Below are 21,747 nucleotides of genomic sequence, written 5' to 3'. Positions count from 1 at the left end.
TTTGCTGCCTTTAGCCTAAAAGAAAAGAAATAGAGAACAAGTGAGTGGTAGGGTGGGGAATGGTGTGGAACACAGTTCCCTGAGAAACGCCCAGGGATAAATAGTTACTGTCAAGGAGATGTCAGGGCAGGCATTGAATCAACTCCTGTGTCTAGAAAGGAACTAAGGTGAAGCCATGTTTGGCTAGCCTGCATGTCTCCAGTGCCTAGCACATCTCTTGGCACAAGGCACACCAAACACACACACACACACACACACACACACCAGTCCTTTTGCTTCCAACTCTTTAACATGTCTCAAATCCATCTGCTTTTCTCCATACCCATTGTTGCCATCCCAGTTCAGGCACCATAATCCCTAACTTGGGCCCGTGCAGGAGCCCCCTAAATGTCTGCCTCCCTCCTATCTCGCCTCCTCCTCTAATATGGTCTGGACAGCAGCCAGGATGATCTGTCTAGAACCCAAATATGACTATATCACACCCCTACTTAAAGCCCTTCAGTGGCTTCCCACAGCCATCAGAACAAAACTGGACATGTGCTTCCCTCTATTACCCAATGTTTTAGTCTGTTTTTTGTTGCTATAACAGAATATCACAGACTGGGTAATTTATGAAGAAAAACATTTATTTAGCTCTTGGTTCTGAAGGCTGGGAAGTCCAAGAGCATGGCACTGGCAGCTGGTGAGGGCATTTTTTGCTGCATCATAACATGGTGGAATGGCATCATATGGCAAGAGGACAAAAACATGCCAGCTCAAGTCTGTCTTCCTCTTCTTATAAAGCCACCAGTCCCATCAAGGGGACCCCACCCTTATGACCTTATCTAATCCTAATTATCTTTCAAACAGAGAAATGCAAATCAAAACCACAATGAGATATCATCTCACCCCAGTTAGAATGGCTATTATCAAAATGACAAAAAAAAAATGCTGGTGAGTTGCAGAGAAAGGAAAATGTAAATTAGTACAGCCATTATGGAAAACAATATGGAGTTTCCTCAAAAAATTAAAAATAGAACTATGTTATGATTCAGAAAAGTAAAGGAAATCAGTATGTCAAAGAGATAGCTGCACTATTTGCAACAGCTAAGACGTGAACTCAACCTAAGTGTCTATCGACAGATGAATGGATAAAGAAAATGTGGTACATATACACTGTGGAATACTACTTAGCAACAAAAAAGAACAAAATTCTGTCATTTGTGGCAACGTAAATGAGCTTGGAGGACACCGTATTAATCCATTCTTACACTGCTATAAAGAAATACCTGAGACTGGGTAATTTATAAAGAAAAGAGGTTTCACTGGCTCACGGTTTCACAGGCTGTACAGGAAGCATGATTCTGGCATCTGCTTGGCTTCTAGGGAGGCCTCAGGAAACTTACAATCATGGCCAAGGTGAAGGGGAGCTGGCACCTCACATGGCCAGAGCAGGAGGAAGAGAGAGAGAAGGGGAAGGTGCTACACACTTTTAAACAACCCCGTCTCATGAGAACTCACTATACAGTACCAAGGGGGGACAGTACTAAATCAGTCATAAGAACTTCACCCCCATGATCCAGTCACTTTCCACCAGGACCCACTTCCAACACTGGGGATTACAACTGAACATGATATTTGGGCAGGAACACGGATCCAAACCATATCAGACACTATGTTAAGTGAAATAAGCCAGGCACAGAAAGATAAATACCACATGTTCTCACTCATATATGGAAGCTAAAAAGGTTGACCTCATAAAAGTAGAAAGTAGAATAGTGGTTACTAGAGGTTGGGAAGGTGGATAGGGATAGCCAGAGGTTGCTTAATGGATACAAAAATACCACTAAATAGGAAGACTAAGTTCTAGTGTTCTAGAGCATTATAGAGTGACTATAATAAAACAACAATTTGTTATATATTTTCAAATAGCTGCAAGAGTGGATTTTAAACGTTCTTAACACAAAGAAATGATAAATGCTTGAGGTGATGGATATGGCCCCACCTCAAAATGCCATCAACATATGAATTTGAAGATTAAGTTTCCAATACATGATATTTGGGGGACACATTCAACCAGAGCACCTGATACATTAGTCTGCTAGGGCAACCATACAAAATACTACAGACTGAATGGCTTAAACAACAGAAATGTATTATCTCATACTTCTGGAGGCTAGAAATCTAAGATCAAGGTGTTGCTGAGTTTAGTTTCTTCCGAAGTGTCTCTCTTTGGCTTGCAGGTGGCTGCTTTCTAGCTGTGTCCTCATATAGTTATCCCTCTGTGCGTAAGCATACCTGGTATCTCTTCCTCTTATTAGAGAGACATCAGTCCTATTGGATTAGATCCCCACCCTTATGATCTCATTCAATCTAAACTACCTCTTTGAAGGCCCTATCTACAAATACAGTCACACTGGGGGTTAGGGCTTCAACATACGAAGTTGGGGAGGACACAATTTAGTCCATAACACCTGGTCTCATCCCTCAGGTCTCCCTCACACCCAGCCTATTATTAGTCATACTGAATTAGTTTTAGTAACCTGGATGGGCCATGCTGTCTTTAACCTCTGGACTTTCACCCATGCTTTTCCCAGTACCCAGATTTTCCTCAACTCTGATGCCCTTTCCCCCTCAACTTCCACCCAATTCTTCTCCTACTGTTCATTTCAAACCTTACTTAGGTACCACCTGCTCTGGGAATATCTTGCCGCCTGACTCCTAGTCCAGGTGAAGTGCTATCTTACCCTCTCTGTTGCCTTCTTTTCATAACATGGAGAGTAATTGCCTAATGGTTCCTCTGAGGGCTCTACTATACCACAAATCATTTGAGGACAGAGGCCGTGTCGTAGTCATTTTTGAGCCCCCAAAGCTTAGCACAAGGCTTAACCCAGAGAAAGGTACTCGGCGAACACTCAGTGAAAGAAAAAAACAACGTGTTTCTTTGCTAAAATGAGGAACCTATGGAGTGAACCAGGTCAAGCTAAGTAAGCAGTGTGCTACACCCCAGGATTCTAAGTCAACAGCTGATGAACTGTACCTGAGTGTTCCACAAAGTGGATGCTAGGTCCATGTTAATAGCAGGTCCTGTTGCAAAAGGTTGCTCATTGAGTAAAATCTGGCTTCTCTGGCATTCTGTCATCCAGAAGCCTGTATGACTTTGCTCTCCTATACATCTACAGGACAGTGAGAGAGATTTGAGTATCATAGTTACCAGAATTCCTACAGCAATGATCCTCAGAATCACCTTGGCAAAACACAGATGTTGGGTCCCCACCTCCAGGGTTTCTGATTCAATAGATCTAGGGTGGGACCTGAGAATTTGCATTTTTCACCAGTTCCCATAATACTGTTGCTGCTGGTCCAGAGAACACACTCTGAGAACCTCTACTCTAAATGATCCTTCTGAAATTATTGGAAAAAGATACATTATATTGTAAATGGCATAAATGATAAGTCTGTTTACCAGAACATGTGATTAACCATCCTCCCCCTGCCCTCCACTTTCTGAGACATCACCAGTGTTGCTAAAATTCATAAGACGGGGGAAACAATACATCAATTTTTTTTTTCTTTTTTCAAGGTAAAACTGCCCATGGAAAGATATGGTAACCTAATGGTGTGTGTGTGTGTGTGTGTGTGTTCTGTTCTTTTCACAGGTGCGATTAGAGTGGCCAACAGACCTTGCAGTAAATCCTATGGACAATTCATTGTATGTCTTGGATAACAACATTGTGCTGCAAATTTCTGAGAACAGGCGCGTGCGGATCATTGCAGGACGCCCCATTCACTGCCAGGTGCCAGGCATTGATCATTTCCTGGTCAGCAAGGTAGCAATTCACTCCACTCTAGAGTCAGCGAGGGCCATCAGTGTCTCCCACAGCGGGCTGCTCTTCATAGCTGAAACAGACGAGAGGAAAGTAAACCGCATTCAGCAAGTAACTACCAATGGGGAGATCTCCATCATCGCTGGTGCCCCCACTGACTGTGACTGCAAAATTGATCCAAACTGTGACTGTTTTTCAGGTATGACCTTTTTAGCAATTCACCAGCTCCCCCTCTCTGTTTTGAAAAGAAAAACGTGCCCCAGTAAAGTCAAAAGGAAAAGGAAAAGCAAAGTGTTACTTGCAAACACTGGTATGAGCTAGTGGAGAAAGCAATGGATTAGGAGTCAGATCACCTACTTGTTCTCACAACTGACTCACTGAGTGACCCTAGCAAAGCTGCAAGATCTCTTCATGACTCATTTGCTTCATTTGTTTAATAAAGATGGCATTGTCTCAGTTATATCACCTTGCTATTCTGAGGATAAACTACTGTAATAAAAATATTTATACTCTTAAAAAGTTGAGACCACTGTACAAATGAAAGATCATGATATTATTAAATATTTGTACTTTAGAGAAAGGAAAACTAGGTAAAACCCACATTTACTGGTTTAGCTAAGGAAAAAATTACTTCCCCATAAGTGGTTGGTTTTCAGATTAAAAGCATGTGCTTTTTGAGACTCAAAGGGACGAAGAACAGACTGTCTTTGGGATAGATGAGCAAAATTAAATCTGGCAATGGAGAGTTCTCAGGATGTTGGTCTGCTAGATACATTGCTTTTTAAAGAGCTAAGACTTTCTCCATAACCCATAGTGAAGTTTTCTTCTAATCGAAATTGGAAAAAAAAAAAAAAAAAAAGCCTTCTCCCCAAAACATGTAGTGGATATCTCAGATAGCAAACAGTCCTCTTAATGTCAACAGATACAATTATTGCTGGGCTGTGGAAATCCCTCCATACTACATGCAGTGCTATTAAACTGCTCATCCAGGCCCGAATGGTTCTCTTAACCTTTGCCTTTCCTTAGGCCAGAGGAGTCAGGAGTGAGCAATTCGGTCAATATGACTTTCGATCATTATTTCCAATGTTTTCTTGGACAATTAGTTTTATAGATATTTTGCTAATTTGTATCTTTCAGTCAAAGAAAATCTAATGTTTATTCCAGATATCAAATTTAATGTTCTGAATCATTGTTGCACTTACAGACTTAGTGCAATTTGACAGTGTGACAATGGGAATTAACAGAAGAAAGGGCATCTAGGCACAGTAGGACTGGAAAGTCCTGAAACAGATCCTGAAAGCATTGACAGGCATAACTCTCACAGATTTCCAGCCAAATTTTGTGTAGCTATCATTATTTGCAGTTCTCGTATCTTACAATACAATAGATTCTGAACAGCAGGATTGAGGATTTCACAAAATTGGTGTAACTGAGATAATTACATCTTACTGTTCGTCTGCAGTGGTACTGACTCAAGAATTATAATCTTTGGAATAATAGGCTTCGTATTTTTCAGGGAGGGAATACAGAGAATGTTGGTTCACTGTTTCCTTTAAAATGATTCTTGATGCACAGAGCTTTATGTCTGTGGTATGTTCACGTAAATGCTTATGATGCCAATTGTTAAAATCAGAGTCTTTCTCCCACAGGTGATGGTGGCTATGCCAAAGATGCAAAGATGAAAGCCCCTTCCTCTTTAGCAGTGTCGCCTGATGGTACCCTCTATGTGGCAGACCTCGGAAATGTTCGAATTCGTACCATCAGCAGGAACCAAGCCCACCTGAATGACATGAACCTTTATGAGATTGCTTCACCCGCTGACCAGGAACTGTACCAGTTCACGGTAAATGGAACCCACCTACACACCCTGAACTTGATAACAAGGGACTACGTTTATAACTTCACCTACAATTCTGAAGGTGACTTGGGCGCAATTACCAGCAGCAATGGCAATTCGGTGCACATTCGCCGTGATGCAGGCGGAATGCCCCTGTGGCTTGTGGTGCCTGGCGGACAAGTATACTGGCTGACTATAAGCAGCAATGGAGTCCTGAAAAGAGTGTCAGCCCAAGGCTATAATCTGGCCTTGATGACCTATCCAGGAAACACAGGGCTTCTGGCTACCAAAAGTAACGAAAATGGATGGACAACCGTTTATGAGTAAGTTTCTAATTCTTGGCGTGGGCTTTGTTAGGTTTTTATTTGAAATTGTATTATACTGGGAAAATGCCTTAGTAATTGCTGAGTGTTGCATGCTGTTTTCTCCTAACAACCACCATTTAAAAAAGTGAAAAGTCAAGGAGAAAATTTTACCTAATTCCTAGAGTTCAGACCCATTTTTCCAGAGCAGTTTGCAGAGCATAATAATAAAAACATAGACTGCATCAAGGAAGACTCAAGTATGGCACTGCAGGAGACAGGAATGAGGTAGAAGTACAAGTACTCAAGAAACTTACAACATCCCTGGGAAGATAAGGTACAATTTCATTTAAATAACGAAACTATGGTTCTAAAGCAGCAAAGAAGCAGCGTGACTTAACAACTATTTATTGAGCCCTGTGGGGTTTAATGAATGAATAAATGAATGTGTGCCCAGCCCAGCCCAACTCAGTATAAGTTGCTGTGGGAGGTAAGAGAGAAGTTCAAATATAAGAAGCGGACCCTGGAAGGCAAGGGAAGAATTATGTGGGGCAAATGCTGAATAGGAGAGGCTGCATTCCATTGGCTGCTTCTGTAAAATGAAGAGCCAAATGCTCTGTATGGCATTGGGCTTCCTCGGGGTCCCTGCGCAAGTTGAATAATCCAGCACATTTTGGCATTTATAGACTGGAACTGTGATAACTTTGTTTAATGGGGAACTGACACAAAGTGTGTCTGACAGCAAGCTACTAGGCGGTGCCGTAACATGGTAATAGAGACCATTGTCCTTGCCTTTTAAGGCATGGATGACCTTGTTTGCAAGTAAGCCCATCTAGAAAGCTGGTCTGTTGGCACTCGGGAAGCATTTTCCCCACAAAAGGAATTGCTGAGTTTTTTTACCAGTATACTGAGTGAGCTAATCCATGGAATCTGAATTCAGAGTCTGGAATGGCATCAAAGTTGAAGAATGTGAGAAGTGGAGATGTTAAAGTATAAGGGGTTCCAAGTGTGACTATTCTGGGAGGATATAGAGAATATGTCCAGTCCCATGAAAGCCTCTTAAGAAAGGGACAAAACAATTGGCCTTCAAGTTTTGGATCATTTTCCAAAGAAATGCCATCATCTATACAAAAGAGCCAGACAGCTATTTTAGTTTCACTTAGAAAAATGTATTCAGTTGTTTCTGTTGCAAGTCTTCCCCTATTTTTTGAAAGTAATTCTCTTACATCTTAATAAGAGTAATAAAAGCTACAGTTAGCTAAAGATTTACTAAGTGCCAGGTACTGGGCTAAGTAATTTACATATGCGACTTTATTTGATCCCCATAATAACAACATGAGATAGGTGCCCCTACGTATGCCCACTTTATGGATGAGAAAACTGAAGGACAAAATAGTTAACTTGTCCTGATTCACATAAATACCCAGGATTCAACCAGCAAGAGCCTGTGTTTTTAAATATACTACCCTTAGAAAAGATTAAATTTCTAATGAGAAGTTTTAATGTCTTTTTTAAAAACTCAAGCCAGATCACACTGCAGCTGAAATTAGGCAAACAACTATTTTGAAAGCTAATGGTGGAATTCAGTCCCCCAGCAAGAAATGGCTGAAGTATTAACTAGTTTTCAAAAGAACCAGTTCAACCATTCATGTATTTATTCAACAAATACATGAGCACCTACTACATACCATACAATGTTCTAGGTGCTGGGGATATAGCTATGAATAAAACAGATAAAAATCCCTACTCTTTTATGGAACTTGTACTGGAGGAAGATGAGGAAGATGTATACAATTTCAAATGGTGAAAAGTTCTATGGAGAAAAATCTAGTAAAGTAAGGGAGATCAAGTGGGTGGAGCAGAAGAGGTTTTTGTTTCAGATTGGGTGGACAGGAAAAGCCTCACCAAGAAGGTGACTTTTGCATAAAGATCTGTAGGAGATGAGAGTAAGCCATATGAATATCCGGGGGGTGGGGGGTGGTATGAGGGGTATTCCAGGCAAAGGGAAGAGCAAGTATAAATGCCCTGCAGCAGGAGCAAGCCTGACACATTCAAGGAAGAGTAAGGCAGCCATTGTGATGGAAGTGGAATGAGTAAGGTTAATGAGGACATGAAATCAGTTAAGTAACCAGAACTATTTCATGTAGGGCCTTGTAGGCCACTGTAAAGACTTTGAATTTTACTCTAAGAAGTGGAGCCACTGGAGAGTTTTGAGTAAAGAAGTGCTATAAGCTGGCTTTCATTTTTTAAAAAATCACTCTGTATTAAAAATGGACTGTGTAGTGGAAACAGGGGAACGTAACTGGGAAGCAGGAGGAACTGTTGCAATAATGCAGGCAAAAGATGATGACTTGGACCAGGGAGTTGGGCCAGTAACAGGTGCTAAAATTCTGAATATATTTTGACAGTAGAGCTATCAGGACTTACAGAAAGATTGAGTATTGAGTGTGGGAGAAAGAGGGGTCGGAGATACCTCCAAAGTTTTTGGCCTGAGCAACTGGTTTTCATTTACCAAGAGGGGAAGACTATACAAGGAACATATTATACTGGAAGGTTGTGAGGTGGGAGATTGGGAATTCAGTTTGGGATATGATCAATTTAGTTAGTTAGGCATCTAAGTGAAAATATCAGGTAGACAATTGGGTATATGAGTCTAGAATTGAGGGGAGGGGGTGGAGAGTGAAATTTGAGATGTACTACTGTTTAGATTGTATTTAAAACCATGAGACGGGATGAGATCTGTCCATGAAAGTGAGTATAGACAATGAAGAAAAGAGATCTGAAGACTGACCATGAAGCACTCCATGTTTAGAATTGAAGATATGGGCCAGGCGCAGTTGCTCACACCAGTAATCCCTGCACTTTGGGAGGCCGAGGCGGGTGGATCACCTGAGGTCAGGAGTTCGAGACTAACCTGGCCAACATGATGAAACCCTGTCTCTACTAAAAATACAAAAAATTATCTGGGTGTGGTGGCGGGTACCTGTAATCCGAGCTACTCGGGAGGCCTGAGGCAGGAGAATCACTTGAACCCAGGAGGTGGAGGTTGCAGTGAGCTGAGATGGCGCCACTGCACTCCAGCCTGGGCAACAAGAGCGAAACTCTGTTTCAAAAAAAAGAAAAAAGAAAAGAATTGAGGTTATGAAGATGAACCAGCAAAAGACACTGAGAAGGAAAGGCCAGTGAAGTGGAAAGAAAACTAGGAGAGTGGAATGTCCTGGAAGCCAACTGTGTTAATCTGTTTGTGCTGCTATAACAAAATACCTTATACTGGGTAATTAATAAAGAACAGAAATTTATTTTTCACAGTTCTGGAGGTTGGGAAGTCCAAGGTCAAGATGCCAGCAGAGTCAGTGTCTGGTGAGGGCTACTCTCTGCTTCCAAAATGGCACTGCCTGCTGAGTCCTTATGTGACAGAAGGGGGACAGTGAAAAGGGACCTAGCTGGTTCTCTCCAGCTCTTTTGTAAGATTGCTAATTGCATTCATGAAGGCAGAGACAACATGACCTAATCACCTCCTAAAGGCCTCACCTCTTAGTACTATCACATCGGCAATTCAGTCTCAATATTTGAATCTGGGGGGACAAATTTGGACCATAGCACCAAATAAAACAGGTGATTCCAGGAGGAAAGAGTGAGCCGCTGTGCCAAATACTCCTGAGAAGTAAGACGAGGACTTAGAATTGACCATTTGATTTAGCACTGTGAAGAGCAGGCGCTGTGACACATGGGGGACCAAAGCCTGAGTAGAATATTCTCTTAAGAGAGAATGGATACACAAACGTTCATAGCAACATTATTTATAATAGCTGAGAAGTATAAACAACTCAAATGCCTATCAAGTGGTGAGAAGACAAACAAAATGTGATATATCCATGTCATGAAATAGTATTCAGCCATAAAAAGAAATGAAGTTCTGATACATGCTACAACGTGGATGAACCTCAGAAACATTATGCTCAGTGAAAGAATCCAGGAACAAAGGACCCCTCTGATTCCATTTATATGAGATGTCTAGAAGAGGCAAATCCATAAAGACAGAAAATAGATTAGTAGTTGCCAAGAGCTGGGGAGAAGAATGAATGGGGAGTGACTGTTAATTCATATGGGGTTTATTTTGAGGGTGATAGAAATGTTCTAGAAGTGGTGGTGATGGTTGCACAACATTGCAAATGTACTGTAAGTCTCTGGATTGTACAATTTAAAATGGTGATTTTTATGGTGTGAGAATTATATCTCAATAACAATAATATAGAATGACTAGGAGGAGAGAGACTGAGACAGTGAGTAAAGAACTCTTTTGAGGAGTTTTGCTGTAAAGAGGAGCAGAGAAATTAGAGCTGGAGGAGAAACAGAGTAAATAGAAGAGGTTTTTAAGTGAGAGAAATAACAGCATATTTGTATACTGATAAAAACGATCTAATATAGAGGGGAAAATTGATGATGCTGAAGAGAGAAGATAATTTTGTTGTCATATCAATTTGTGTGCCTGTTTTCCACTGGCATCACATTGATGCAGGCACTGTGTGGTAGGCAAGATTCCCACGGTGAATGGGGTCCAGGCCTGTTACCAGGATTTGGCCAACAGTGAGTGAAAAGGTATCAACTAACATCATTGTTGAGTGACTAATCTCGAGCCACTAAGCTATGGGAAACACAGACATCCACATGGGGGTAGTCATGAAATTTTATGGCCACGAAGAGACATTAGATGTCATTTTACAAATGAAGAAACTGAAACCCAGAATAGGGAAGTAACTTGCCCATTCACATGCTAGTTGGCTTATCCAGAGTCAGGATAACAGAAAACAGAGGATCATGTGGGCTTACGAGAGTGACCATACAGAGTCTAGAGGGCTAGAAAGTTTCCCCTCAAGTAGCAGTAAAAGAGGAATAGGTAGCACCAGGAGATGAAAAGGGAGGCTGAATAACCATTTGTTCTTTCTCCCACCTTCTTGACTCCAGCCAGAATTATACTGAAACCCTCTTGGTCAAATAGCATCTGTTGAAAGGAGAAGGTACCTCTTCTCCTGAAGCAGTCTATTCTGGTGCTGAGCAGCAGTCCTTAACAAAACACAGCTCCTGTCCCTTCTTGCCTGTAAACAGAAATGAGCAACTTTCCAACCTTCATAATGTGACTAATTCCTCCTACAGTCTTTATACAATATCTGACTTTTTTCACTTTTGTCCTCTAGTCCTTTGGCTAGTTCTGAGCGCTCCTTCAAGAAGTTTTCTCTTGTCCTTCTGAAGTTGGAGAACACAGCATTTGACCTACTCTTCTAGTCAGGGTCAGAGCAGTGCTAAGGTCGGTAGAAGGCTGCTATACCACTGATACCAGGCCCTCCTAAAAGTAATTCCCTGAGGTAAAAGGGAGGCTTCTTTATGTGGACAAGGGGACAAATTGTTTGCAAAGGTGGAAATATAAATTCTGCTCTGAGAGGAGCGTGAGAGAAACAGAAAGAAACAGAAGTGAAATTTGGCAGGATGGAGGACTGCAGTGTAAAGGTAGCCCAGTCAGTAATCCATTCAACTTTCTATTATCTGCAGCTATCAGGAGGAAAAATGACATAGATGACCCTGAACAGTGGATAATCCAAATGGGATTTGAAAATGCATCTTGTGTAGTGGTAGTGCATGGGCTTTCATTATTTAGTGTGATGTCGTTTGTACAGTTCACTAATTTTCATACTTCCATTTGACTTGGACCAGGATCAAAATTGCACACCCCAAGTGTTAGTATTTGATGCATCACTGCCCATGAGTGTCCCAAGTGTCGGGGGGAAAAGCTGACCACAGAGAAACAGCTAACAAGGGAGTGATTGTCAAGGCAGGAATACTGGCCTGAGGCGGCACGGGTGGGCTCCTAATTGTAATAACCCTGCAGCAGCTGAGATCTGAGGGAGGGGCCTAGTAACGCGCACAGCAGACAAGCCTTTCTCCACAAGGCTGCAAGAGTAGCCAGGATGCCCTTGCTTGTTTCCCTGGCAAAGGCTTCTGCTCTACTAAACTGAAAAGGTCCCAGACTAAGGCCAAAGCATCAGTCGTGTCACTGCTGCTGGTCCATTCTGAGTTGACAGTTCCTCAGGCCCCTTGCCCTTTGTGGGAAGCCCTCCCACTCGAAGGAGCCCCTCCATTTACATGATCTCTTGATCCTTCGTCTTCTGCATTCTCTGTTTTCAGACTTTATTAACACATCCTCTCCTCCCATCAAGAAAACAAAAAACTAACAAACAGACAAACAAAAACACCACCCACTGACAGGTTGGAGAAGCCTTCATAATATCTCTGGGTATCTTCTAGACTGTTTTACAAATGCCCAGTTTTATCATGGATGGCTAATGACAGATTCCCCCTTCTCCCTTATAAGATCAGAAGGGGTAGGGGGCAAGATAAACAAGCCATGTCTCTGGGTGAGATATTTGCCTGGGGATAGGATGTGATTCCCATGCAGAAATGCTTATGTAATAATCAGTCATTCTAAACACATGCGACGTTTCCAATGCCTTCTAGAATCCCAGAGTAGAAAAGGAACTAAGGCATTGTATAGTTCAGCCCCATGCCTCCAGGCGGGTGAATGATTTCAATTAAACAAGAACATAGAAATGTTGACTGTTCCTTCAGGTCTTTAGAAATAGAGAGTTGACACCCTTGCTCAGTCACCTCTCCTTGTGCTTTATGCCCTTGATAAGGATCAAGAGTGGGTAAAACAGAATTATCGTGGGTATTTCTGGGAAGAACCGAAATAAAGACGGAGTGAACAGAAGTAACAGAGGCTGGTAGGGAAGTTTTGCTGAACTCCATAGCACATCTGTGTAACCTGAGTGTGCCCTCCCAGAAGCACTATCGATGGTTCTGTCTGTTCTGTAACCACATTGGCTCTCATATCCACCCCCATCCTTTTTTTTCACTGGCAGCATCCTATTTATACTCATTCAACAAGTACATGGAGTGAGAATCTACTCTGTTCCAGACATGGAGAATATAAAAATGAATGAGACACTGTGTCCTCCCTCTAAAGATGTGAGAGCTGTACAGTCTAGTGGGGAAGACAAATCCGAATGATAGGCAATCACAATATATTTAACGAAGGCAACAGACCACCATCTTCTCTTATATGAGCTGAGTCTGCAGCCTCCTAACAGTTCTCCCTGCTCCTTGCCTCCCCTTCCAAGACTCATTGCCACCAAAACACTGTTTGGATCATCCTTTTATCCCCTTGTAAAACTGTCTATGCTTCTTTATTGTATAAGCCCTTATCTCTCACTACCCTCCTAGAGGAACCTTGTGCTCCAGCAATGCTGATCCCCCAGTAGACATCCCGTCAGTCAGCGTGCCTTTCTTCATACCTCTATTTGGAATGCCTTCCTCCCCTCCCCAATCTCTACCTACCTTCTAGGATTCAAACACCACCTGCTTCTGCTCTTCCTCCTCCTATTCTGCTCAGCCCAGCTGGAAATGACCTTTGCCTCTTCTGAGACTCTACAGTTTCTTCTTTACAGAAATACATGGCAATATTCTGGCATTAGAGTTACTTGTGTGCATATCTTATCTACCCTACTAGACTGTGAATTTCATTCAGCACTGTATCCCTGGTCCCTAGCACAAGACTCTGATATTTATTGAATGAAGGACAAATGAAGATAGAAGGACATTATGGACTTGGAACTGAATCATAGGAAGCCAAAGGAATTTATTGGTGAGGAAAGGGGAATCCCATATTTCCTAAAGAATTCTTATTAGGTTGGTCAGCTCTCTCACAGGAAAGTGTAAAGAGGGTCTGACTCTTTCATATTTCCTTTAAAAGAGTAAGTAATGAATTTCTCTTCTATTATCTGCAATTTTTTTCAAAGCAAAGGTGTGGGAGCCTCTAGTTTTATTTTGAACAGTTTAACTCTGGCTTAAATTGTCCTCAAAGGAAAGGGCAAGCTATCCCTTTTGAGAAAATACCAGGCCAAATATATTTTTAATCATGTGTAAATATCATCTCTCCAACTAAACTATATGCTTCTCAAGGACAAGAATGGATTCTGAATTTTCTTTACAAATGTTTCCTTTGCTCTACTGGGGTGCACATGTGTGCACATGCACACACACACACACACACTCACTCAAGTGCACATGCACACAGCCTATGACAGTACTGAGGAAAAGGGTGAGTGTACTCTATACTTAACTGTCTGGTGCCCTCTGGGACCATCACAGTGGAACTCTGTAAAATCAGGACAGCGAGGGACAATTTGATATCAAATCTCCTCTTACCAAATCCACTTCTGATGGCTATGAAGGCAACTGTCATTTCCTGATGGCACAATTCAACAGCTATAATTTGCAGCCTGGTTAGGTGAGTGCTGTGCCCTCCATGCAAAGAGGGTGGGTTTGCTCCCATGCTGTGGCCTGAGGGGATTAGTTGGAGCATATCGGCTTGTATCTCTGCACCAAAGGATGGAGGCACCAAAGGGAAACACACAGCAGAAGAGATTTTGATTAAACTTGTTTCTTCGACACTCAGTCTGGAAAGATGCATTCCCCTGTGATGACAAAAAAAAACTCAAGTAAGCTATAGGAAATCAAAGTCTCCCTCTATTTCTTATCCACTTTGAGCTATCTTTCCAAAGTTGTAGGAATTACCCACTGATGTGTACATCTGCCTATTGTTCTTCCTTTGGAAATGACCCAACAGAAGAGAGGTGGGGTCTGTATGTTTTGATCCAGGGCCATATTGAGCATCAGAGACACCACCCTGCAGATACCATTAAATGTGATTGCTTTAACTGTGACTAGCAGAATTGGGGTATGTGAGTGTGTTGGAGTTGGGGTGCTTGGTTTATCATGGAGTTACAGTCAAATGTACACTTTCATTGGCCTCTCTGGCCACAGAAAGGAAATGAGGCAATATAACTTTCCAGCTACCCAACAACTGGACAGGCCCATGGGAAATATCTTATTCCCAACACCATTGCTTCCTTCACCAGAAAACACACACACACGTGCACACACACACACACACACATACACAAAGCAGTCTCCCAGCTAAATCTATCTGGGTAATTACAGTCTTATCTAGGAATCTTTAACTTGCCTCTCTGAATATACTACTGTCAATATGGGGTGGAGGGATAGGTACAAAATATGTAGGAATATGCCTGTGCTCTTGGAAATAAGCTTTAAAATGTTTATCAGACAAAGACCACCAATAACTTAGCTGAAAAGGTGTTTGGGTGGGTGGACTAGGAAACCAGATTTAGCCACAGGTCACTGCAAAGGTTCATTGGGAATTCTGACCCTTGTACCCCTATGCATGGACGGCCCAATTGGTATCTGATCTTGTCATCTTGTTCTGATGAGTGGATGCAACCACTGCTCTTATCTTTATATGAGATCTTCCCTTAAAACAAGGGGCTGTGTGACTGAAGGAAACTGCCCCCAAGCTGGAAAGTCCACGTGGAACCTGCATCCACAGCATCTAAGATCAGCTTTCCCGGAGGAATGATAGAGTGAGCTTGCCAAGGGTTGAGGAATCCCTTTAGAAATCAGGAAAGGCCAGTGATGATGAACATTTTTTCATGTGTCTTTTGGCTGCATAAATGTCTTCTTTTGAGAAGTGTCTGTTCATATCCTTCGCCCACTTGTTGATGGGGTTGTTTTTTTCTTGTAAATTTGTTCGAATTCATTGTAGATTCTGGATATTAGCCCTTTGTCAGATGAGTAGATTGCAAAAATGTTCTCCCATTCTGTAGGTTGCCTGTTCACTCTGATGGTAGTTTCTTTTGCTGTGCAGAAGCTCTTTAGTTTAATTAGATCCCATTTGTCAATTTTGGCTTTTGTTGCCATTGCTTTTGGTGGTTTAGACATGAAGAAGTCCTTGCCCACGCCTATGTCCTGAATGGTATTGCCTAGGTTTTCTTCTAGGGTTTTTATGGTTTTAGGTCTAACATGTAAGTCTTTAATCCATCTTGAATTAATTTTTGTATAAGGTGTAAGGAAGGGATCCAGTTTCAGCTTTCTGCATATGGCTAGCCAGTTTTCCCATCACTATTTACTAAATAGGGAATCCTTTCCCCATTTCTTGTTTTTGTCAGGTTTGTCAAAGATCAGATAGCTGTAGATATGCAGCATTATTTCTGAGGGCTCTGTTCTGTTCCATTGGTCTATATCTCTGTTTTGGTACCAGTACCATGCTGTTTTGGTTACTGTAGCCTTGTAGTATAGTTTGAAGTCAGGTAGCATGATGCTTCCAGCTTTGTTCTTTTGGCTTAGGATTGACTTGGCGATGCGGGCTCTTTTTTGGTTCCATATGAACTTTAAAGTAGTTTTTTCCAATTCTGTGAAGAAAGTCATTGGTAGCTTGATGGGGATGGCATTGAATCTATAAATTACCTTGGGCAGTATGGCCATTTTCACGATATTGATTCTTCCTACCCATGAGCATGGAATGTTCTTCCATTTGTTTGTATCCTCTTTGATTTCATTGAGCAGTGGTTTGTAGTTCTCCTTGAAGAGGTCCTTCACATCCCTTGTAAGTTGGATTCCTAGGTATTTTATTCTCTTTGAAGCAATTGTGAATGGGAGTTCACTCATGATTTGGCTCTCTGTTTGTCTGTTACTGGTGTATAAGAATGCTTGTGATTTTTGCACACTGATTTTGTATCCTGAGACTTTGCTGAAGTTGCTTATCAGCTTAAAGAGATTTTGGGCTGAGACAATGGGGTTTTCTAGATATACAATCATGTCATCTGCAAACAGGGACAATTTGACTTCCTCTTTTCCTAATTGAATACCCTTTATTTCCTTCTCCTGCCTGATTCCCCTGGCCAGAACTTCCAACACTATGTTGAATAGGAGTGGTGAGAGAGGGCATCTCTGTCTTATGCCAGTTTTCAAAGGGAATGCTTCCAGTTTTTGCCCATTCAGTATGATATTTGCTGTGGGGTTGTCATAGATAGCTCTTATTATTTTGGGATACATCCCATCAATACCTAATTTGTTGAGAGTTTTTAGCATGAAGGGTTGTTGAATTTGGAGAAATAGGAACACTTTTACACTGTTGGTGGGACTGTAAACTAGTTCAACCATTGTGGAAGTCAGTGTGGCGATTCCTCAGGGATCTAGAATTAGAAATACCATTTGACCCAGCCATCCCATTACTGGGTATATACCCAAAGGAATATAAATCATGCTGCTATAAAGACACATGCACATGTATGTTTATTGCAGCACTATTCACAATAGCAAAGACTTGGAACCAACCCAAATGTCCAACAACGATAGGCTGGATTAAGAAAATGTGGCACATATACGCCATGGAATACTATGCAGCCATAAAAAAGGATGAATTCATGTCCTTTGTAGGGACATGGATGAAGCTGGAAACCATCATTCTCAGCAAACTATCGCAAGGACAAAAAAACAAACACTGCATGTTCTCACTCATAGGTGGGAACTGAACAATGAGAACACATGGACACCGGAAGGGGAACATCACACACCGGGGCCTGTTGTGGGGTTGGGGGAGAGGGGAGGGATAGCATTAGGAGATATACCTAATGTTAAATGACAAGTTAATGGGTGCAGCACAGCAACATGGCACATGTATACATATGTAACTAACCTGCACGTTGTGCACATGTACCCTAAAACTTAAAGTATAATTAAAAAAAAAAAGTTTTACTATTGTAAAAAAAAAAAAAAAAAAAGAAAAGAAAAGAAAGAAATCAGGAAAGGGAAACCAATGAGGCAAAGTTGCTGGTGCCGAATGTGGAACAGAGAGGAAGTACCTGCATAATCCAGGTTGTTGGGGCCACAGTTCCCCTGATAAGAAAGGCATGCAGCAGCTTCCTTCTGTCTACTGCCTGCACACTCCTGCCTCCTCTACCTTGGGAGAATAATGGCTGGACAGTGGGCCGGGCGTGGTGGCTCACGCCTGTAATACCAGCACTTTGGGAGGCTGAGGCAGGGGGATCACATGAGGCCGGGAGTTGGATACCAGTCTGGCCAACATGGTGAAAACACATCTCTACTAAAAATACAGAAATTAGCCAGATGTAGTGGTACTCGTTTGTAATCCCAGCTACTCAAGGAGGCTAGGGCACGAGAATTGCTTGAACCCGGGAGGTGGAGGTTGCAGTGAGCCGAGATCACGCCACTGCACTCCAGCCTGGGTGACAGAGCAAGACTGTCTCAAAAAAATAAATTAATTACTTTTTTCTTAAAAAGGCTGGATAATTGTTTTCCTCCCCTGGAAGGAAGACCAAACAGACAAGGTTGGGGCTAAAGTGGGTATTCGAGCCTTCCTATGCTCCGTACTTGCCAGGGGCCTGCTTCTTGTAGCTACAGAGCCCCACAGCAGGTAGAACATGGGCAGTCTTTGCAGAGGGAAGGATTTTGCCATTAACCCCAGGAACAAACAGCACTCTTCAGTCTTTCTTTGATAATGAGTCCTTGGCTGCATAGTAGCACTGTGCCAACCATTTTGACTGAAATCCATTTAAAGAAAGGAGAGACCCAATTTAACATCTAAGGCTAGGCATGTCTGTGATGTCAATAACCTATTTGATTCATCCTATTCACATATGTGACTGTTTTAACTGATAGTGTATATGTGTGTGTGCACACACGCACATGTATATGCAGAACTGAACTTTAGGTGGCATTATGTATAGGCTCAAGTTCAAGTCTGTCCTATAAAGTACAGTCCAACTGCTCTTCCCAAGCCTTCCAAAGGCTGGTATAGTTATTAAAATTTGAGCAACTACCCAGGCTGGGTTCTTTAGAATATAATGGATTAATACTGAATTACTATGCCACTTAGTGTAATTGTTGGGGGAGGGAGTAGTACAGCCAGTCTCTACCATTGTGTCCAGGCTGAATCCTGCTCATTTTGGGTAAAAAGAATATAATCATGTAACATTTTAAAAGGCAAATAAAAGTGCTTAAATATTTTGTAATTTGCAACTTGAAAAGAAAACAGTAATGGGTTTCCAAGTGCATGTCTTTACTTTTAATGAAGGGTTTATTTTTCATGGTTCTATTGGCAATAAAAGAACAGCTCCACATCAAAAGCCTTCAGGGAAGCAGTTTTCATTTGGAGGACAGTGAGATTGCCAATAATCCTGATTTTTTTTTGGGGGTGGGGGAAAACTCCCTAGACTATATTTCTAGATATAGGTTATAGCCTATTATCCCAGGTAATTATTTTTTGTATCTTATACATATAGACAAATTCCAAAACATTATGTACTATACCCTAAAAAGATTTTTAAAATTTAAGTGACATCAAGATCAGGGGGCTCCAGAATGTTTTAACGAACATGTTTCCATTATCCTCTGTGCCTGTTCATTTTGTTGGAAGAATGATTCATTCATTTCAAATTTGGCAACTTAAACAGCAGCAAATTATAATTTTCCCATCATAACCCAAAGTCAGTATATTGGCTTCTCAGCCTTTGAGGGCCCTTTTGTACCTTCTTTTGCTTTGACAACAGCACCCTCTGCTGGGTTTTGTAATCCATCACATCTAATGGGATCGACCCAAATTGCAAACGGAGGCCTCCCTGCAACATTGCACACAGCAGGACATGATTCATAAATCAGTGTTCCACCCTGGTGATTCATTACCAGATATATTTTTTCTGTAAAACAGCACAGCTCAAGGAAGTCATCAAGAATTCAGAAGCTGCAAAAAATACCTTCGTTTGATTAATCATCTCTCTGCCCTTTTTCTTCTTATTGAACAAGGTTAATAATACTTGGTATCACTCAAAGTTAAACTGTATTAGCTGCCAAGTGATTTTTATTTTGCAAAGGCCTGTTATCACTGCCGAGATGCTTCAAAGCTGGGATTGGTTACATTCTTCAGGTATGACCCCGAGGGACATCTGACCAATGCAACGTTTCCCACTGGAGAGGTCAGCAGCTTCCACAGTGACCTGGAGAAGCTGACAAAAGTGGAGCTAGATACTTCCAACCGTGAAAATGTCCTCATGTCAACCAACTTGACGGCAACTAGTACCATATATATTTTAAAACAAGGTAAGATTGTTTCCAACGATATCTGACTGCAACAGCCCCTATCTCAACATCCACCTTGAAATCTGTGTACACCATTCATGAACAGAATTCACCTCTAGCTGAGAAGATGTACTCTTCCTGTTTTCCAGCCATGGAAGTTGAAACACAGACAAAATTCACACCTTTTACAAGTTCTCATATCAACTTTGGGCACATCTCTGTGGGAGTCCTGAGGTTCAATCCCTGCCAAGTCTGCTCTGCTGTCAACTTATTTCCCAGTACCCAGCTGTTTGCAAAGGTCTTTCAGGGTCTGGCTATGTTATATTAAATAAATGGAGCCTGGGCTCCAGCTGAGCTTAGCATTCTAGATCAATGCCAACACGGGTGAAGAAAAGGAAAATCTTAGGGTACACACCAAGCAAGAATATAAGTGAAATGAGAGAATTAAAAACTCATTATATTTGAAGACACAAAAGTAAGGAAGAACAGAAGAAGAAAGGAAGGAAGGGAGATAGGATTTGGAATGTCTTAGAAGCTAGAGGAGAAGTGCACAAAGAGAAATTGTTTTCTCTCTGCCCTGTCATTAAGACCTCATTCTGTTGTTAGGTGGAGACGCCAGACACTCTAAGAGCACACTAACTTTTGTTAGTGGTATTTTGTGGAGTACGGCAACTGTGATGGTGGCCCCAGGTGGTAAGGTGCTAAGTTGAACTTCATACTCTTCTCATTCTAGCTCCCAGCATATCAAACTGAGGAGGCTGATCCAACAAGTCAGTGAGGGAGGGAATTCTTTAAAAATGAAAAAAAGAAAAAAACAAAAACGGCCTGCAGTGTTAGACAAGAGTCTTTTATCCAAGAAACAGATACTCCAGCTGTGAAAATAACAAGACCCAAATGGATAGGGAACACGTTTGCCTGTCAGAGCGGTAGTCTAGCCCAGAAGGCAGATAGGACCACAGCACCCCACCTGCTTATCCCTTCCCAGACGTGCCTCCTAAAACTAAACCTGTCTCTTTTCTGCTTCCTGCTCTTCCCTTCTTTCCCCCTCTTCCTCCTTTGCTATTCTGTCTACAGAAAATACTCAAAGTACCTATCGGGTGAGTCCAGATGGTTCCCTGCGTGTCACTTTTGCCAGCGGGATGGAGATCGGCCTCAGCTCAGAGCCCCACATCCTGGCAGGGGCAGTCAACCCTACCCTGGGCAAATGCAACATCTCATTGCCCGGAGAGCACAGTGCAAACCTCATCGAGTGGCGGCAGAGGAAGGAGCAAAACAAAGGCAACGTTTCAGCTTTTGAAAGGAGGCTGAGGGTAAGGCTTGACTTTACACAAGATATAGAACTTTTATAGGTGGTTGGTTGGTTGGTTTGTTTGTTTGTTTGTTCGTTTAACTGCAGAGCCTCCCTAAACTGAAGTCCCATTTCTCCAAAGCTTTTCTAGGTGATTGACTGGCTTATATGATATGCTAATTCAAAAGAGGGTGCTAATGGCCAATAACAGTACAGTATCCTTAAATGAGCATTCTAATAGGAGCTTTCTTTGTCATTAGCCAGCTAAAGTGCTCTAATAGTAGCAATTTCAGGCACCAAGAAAGTCTGACTGGAGAAATGTGTTTAGTCAAAGAAGGCCCTCCAGCACCCCTCCCAGCATGCCCTGGAGATGTTTATCAGGTTCACTGAGTTGACCCAGGTCCCTGCTTTCCAGGTAGCTCTTTGGAAAGACCTCGCAGGTACACACAAAAGGATGTGAGACAAAAGGCAACATTTGGGCAAAGGCAAGTTAAGAGGAAAAATCAG

At 41.9% G+C, this 21,747-nt stretch overlaps 1 protein-coding gene across 4 annotated transcripts in view; it reads left to right on the top strand.

Moving 5' to 3' along the window:
* Nucleotides 1–21,747, top strand: part of TENM1 (teneurin transmembrane protein 1) — an 832,777-nt gene that overhangs the window by 782,457 nt on the left and 28,573 nt on the right. For all 4 annotated transcript variants that reach the window (XM_030807128.1, XM_030807125.1, XM_030807127.1 and 1 more), the window contains 4 exons: nucleotides 3,639–4,005; nucleotides 5,456–5,966; nucleotides 19,801–19,973; nucleotides 21,027–21,262. In XM_030807128.1, the coding sequence (XP_030662988.1) occupies nucleotides 3,639–4,005; nucleotides 5,456–5,966; nucleotides 19,801–19,973; nucleotides 21,027–21,262 (1,287 nt within the window). The remainder of the gene's footprint in view (nucleotides 1–3,638; nucleotides 4,006–5,455; nucleotides 5,967–19,800; nucleotides 19,974–21,026; nucleotides 21,263–21,747) is intronic.

This window comes from Nomascus leucogenys, chromosome X (assembly GCF_006542625.1).
Source record: "Nomascus leucogenys isolate Asia chromosome X, Asia_NLE_v1, whole genome shotgun sequence".
Classification (NCBI taxonomy): Eukaryota; Metazoa; Chordata; class Mammalia; order Primates; family Hylobatidae; genus Nomascus; species Nomascus leucogenys.
Note: the sequence above shows the minus strand (reverse complement) of the source record. Positions and strands in the feature narration are given on the sequence as shown.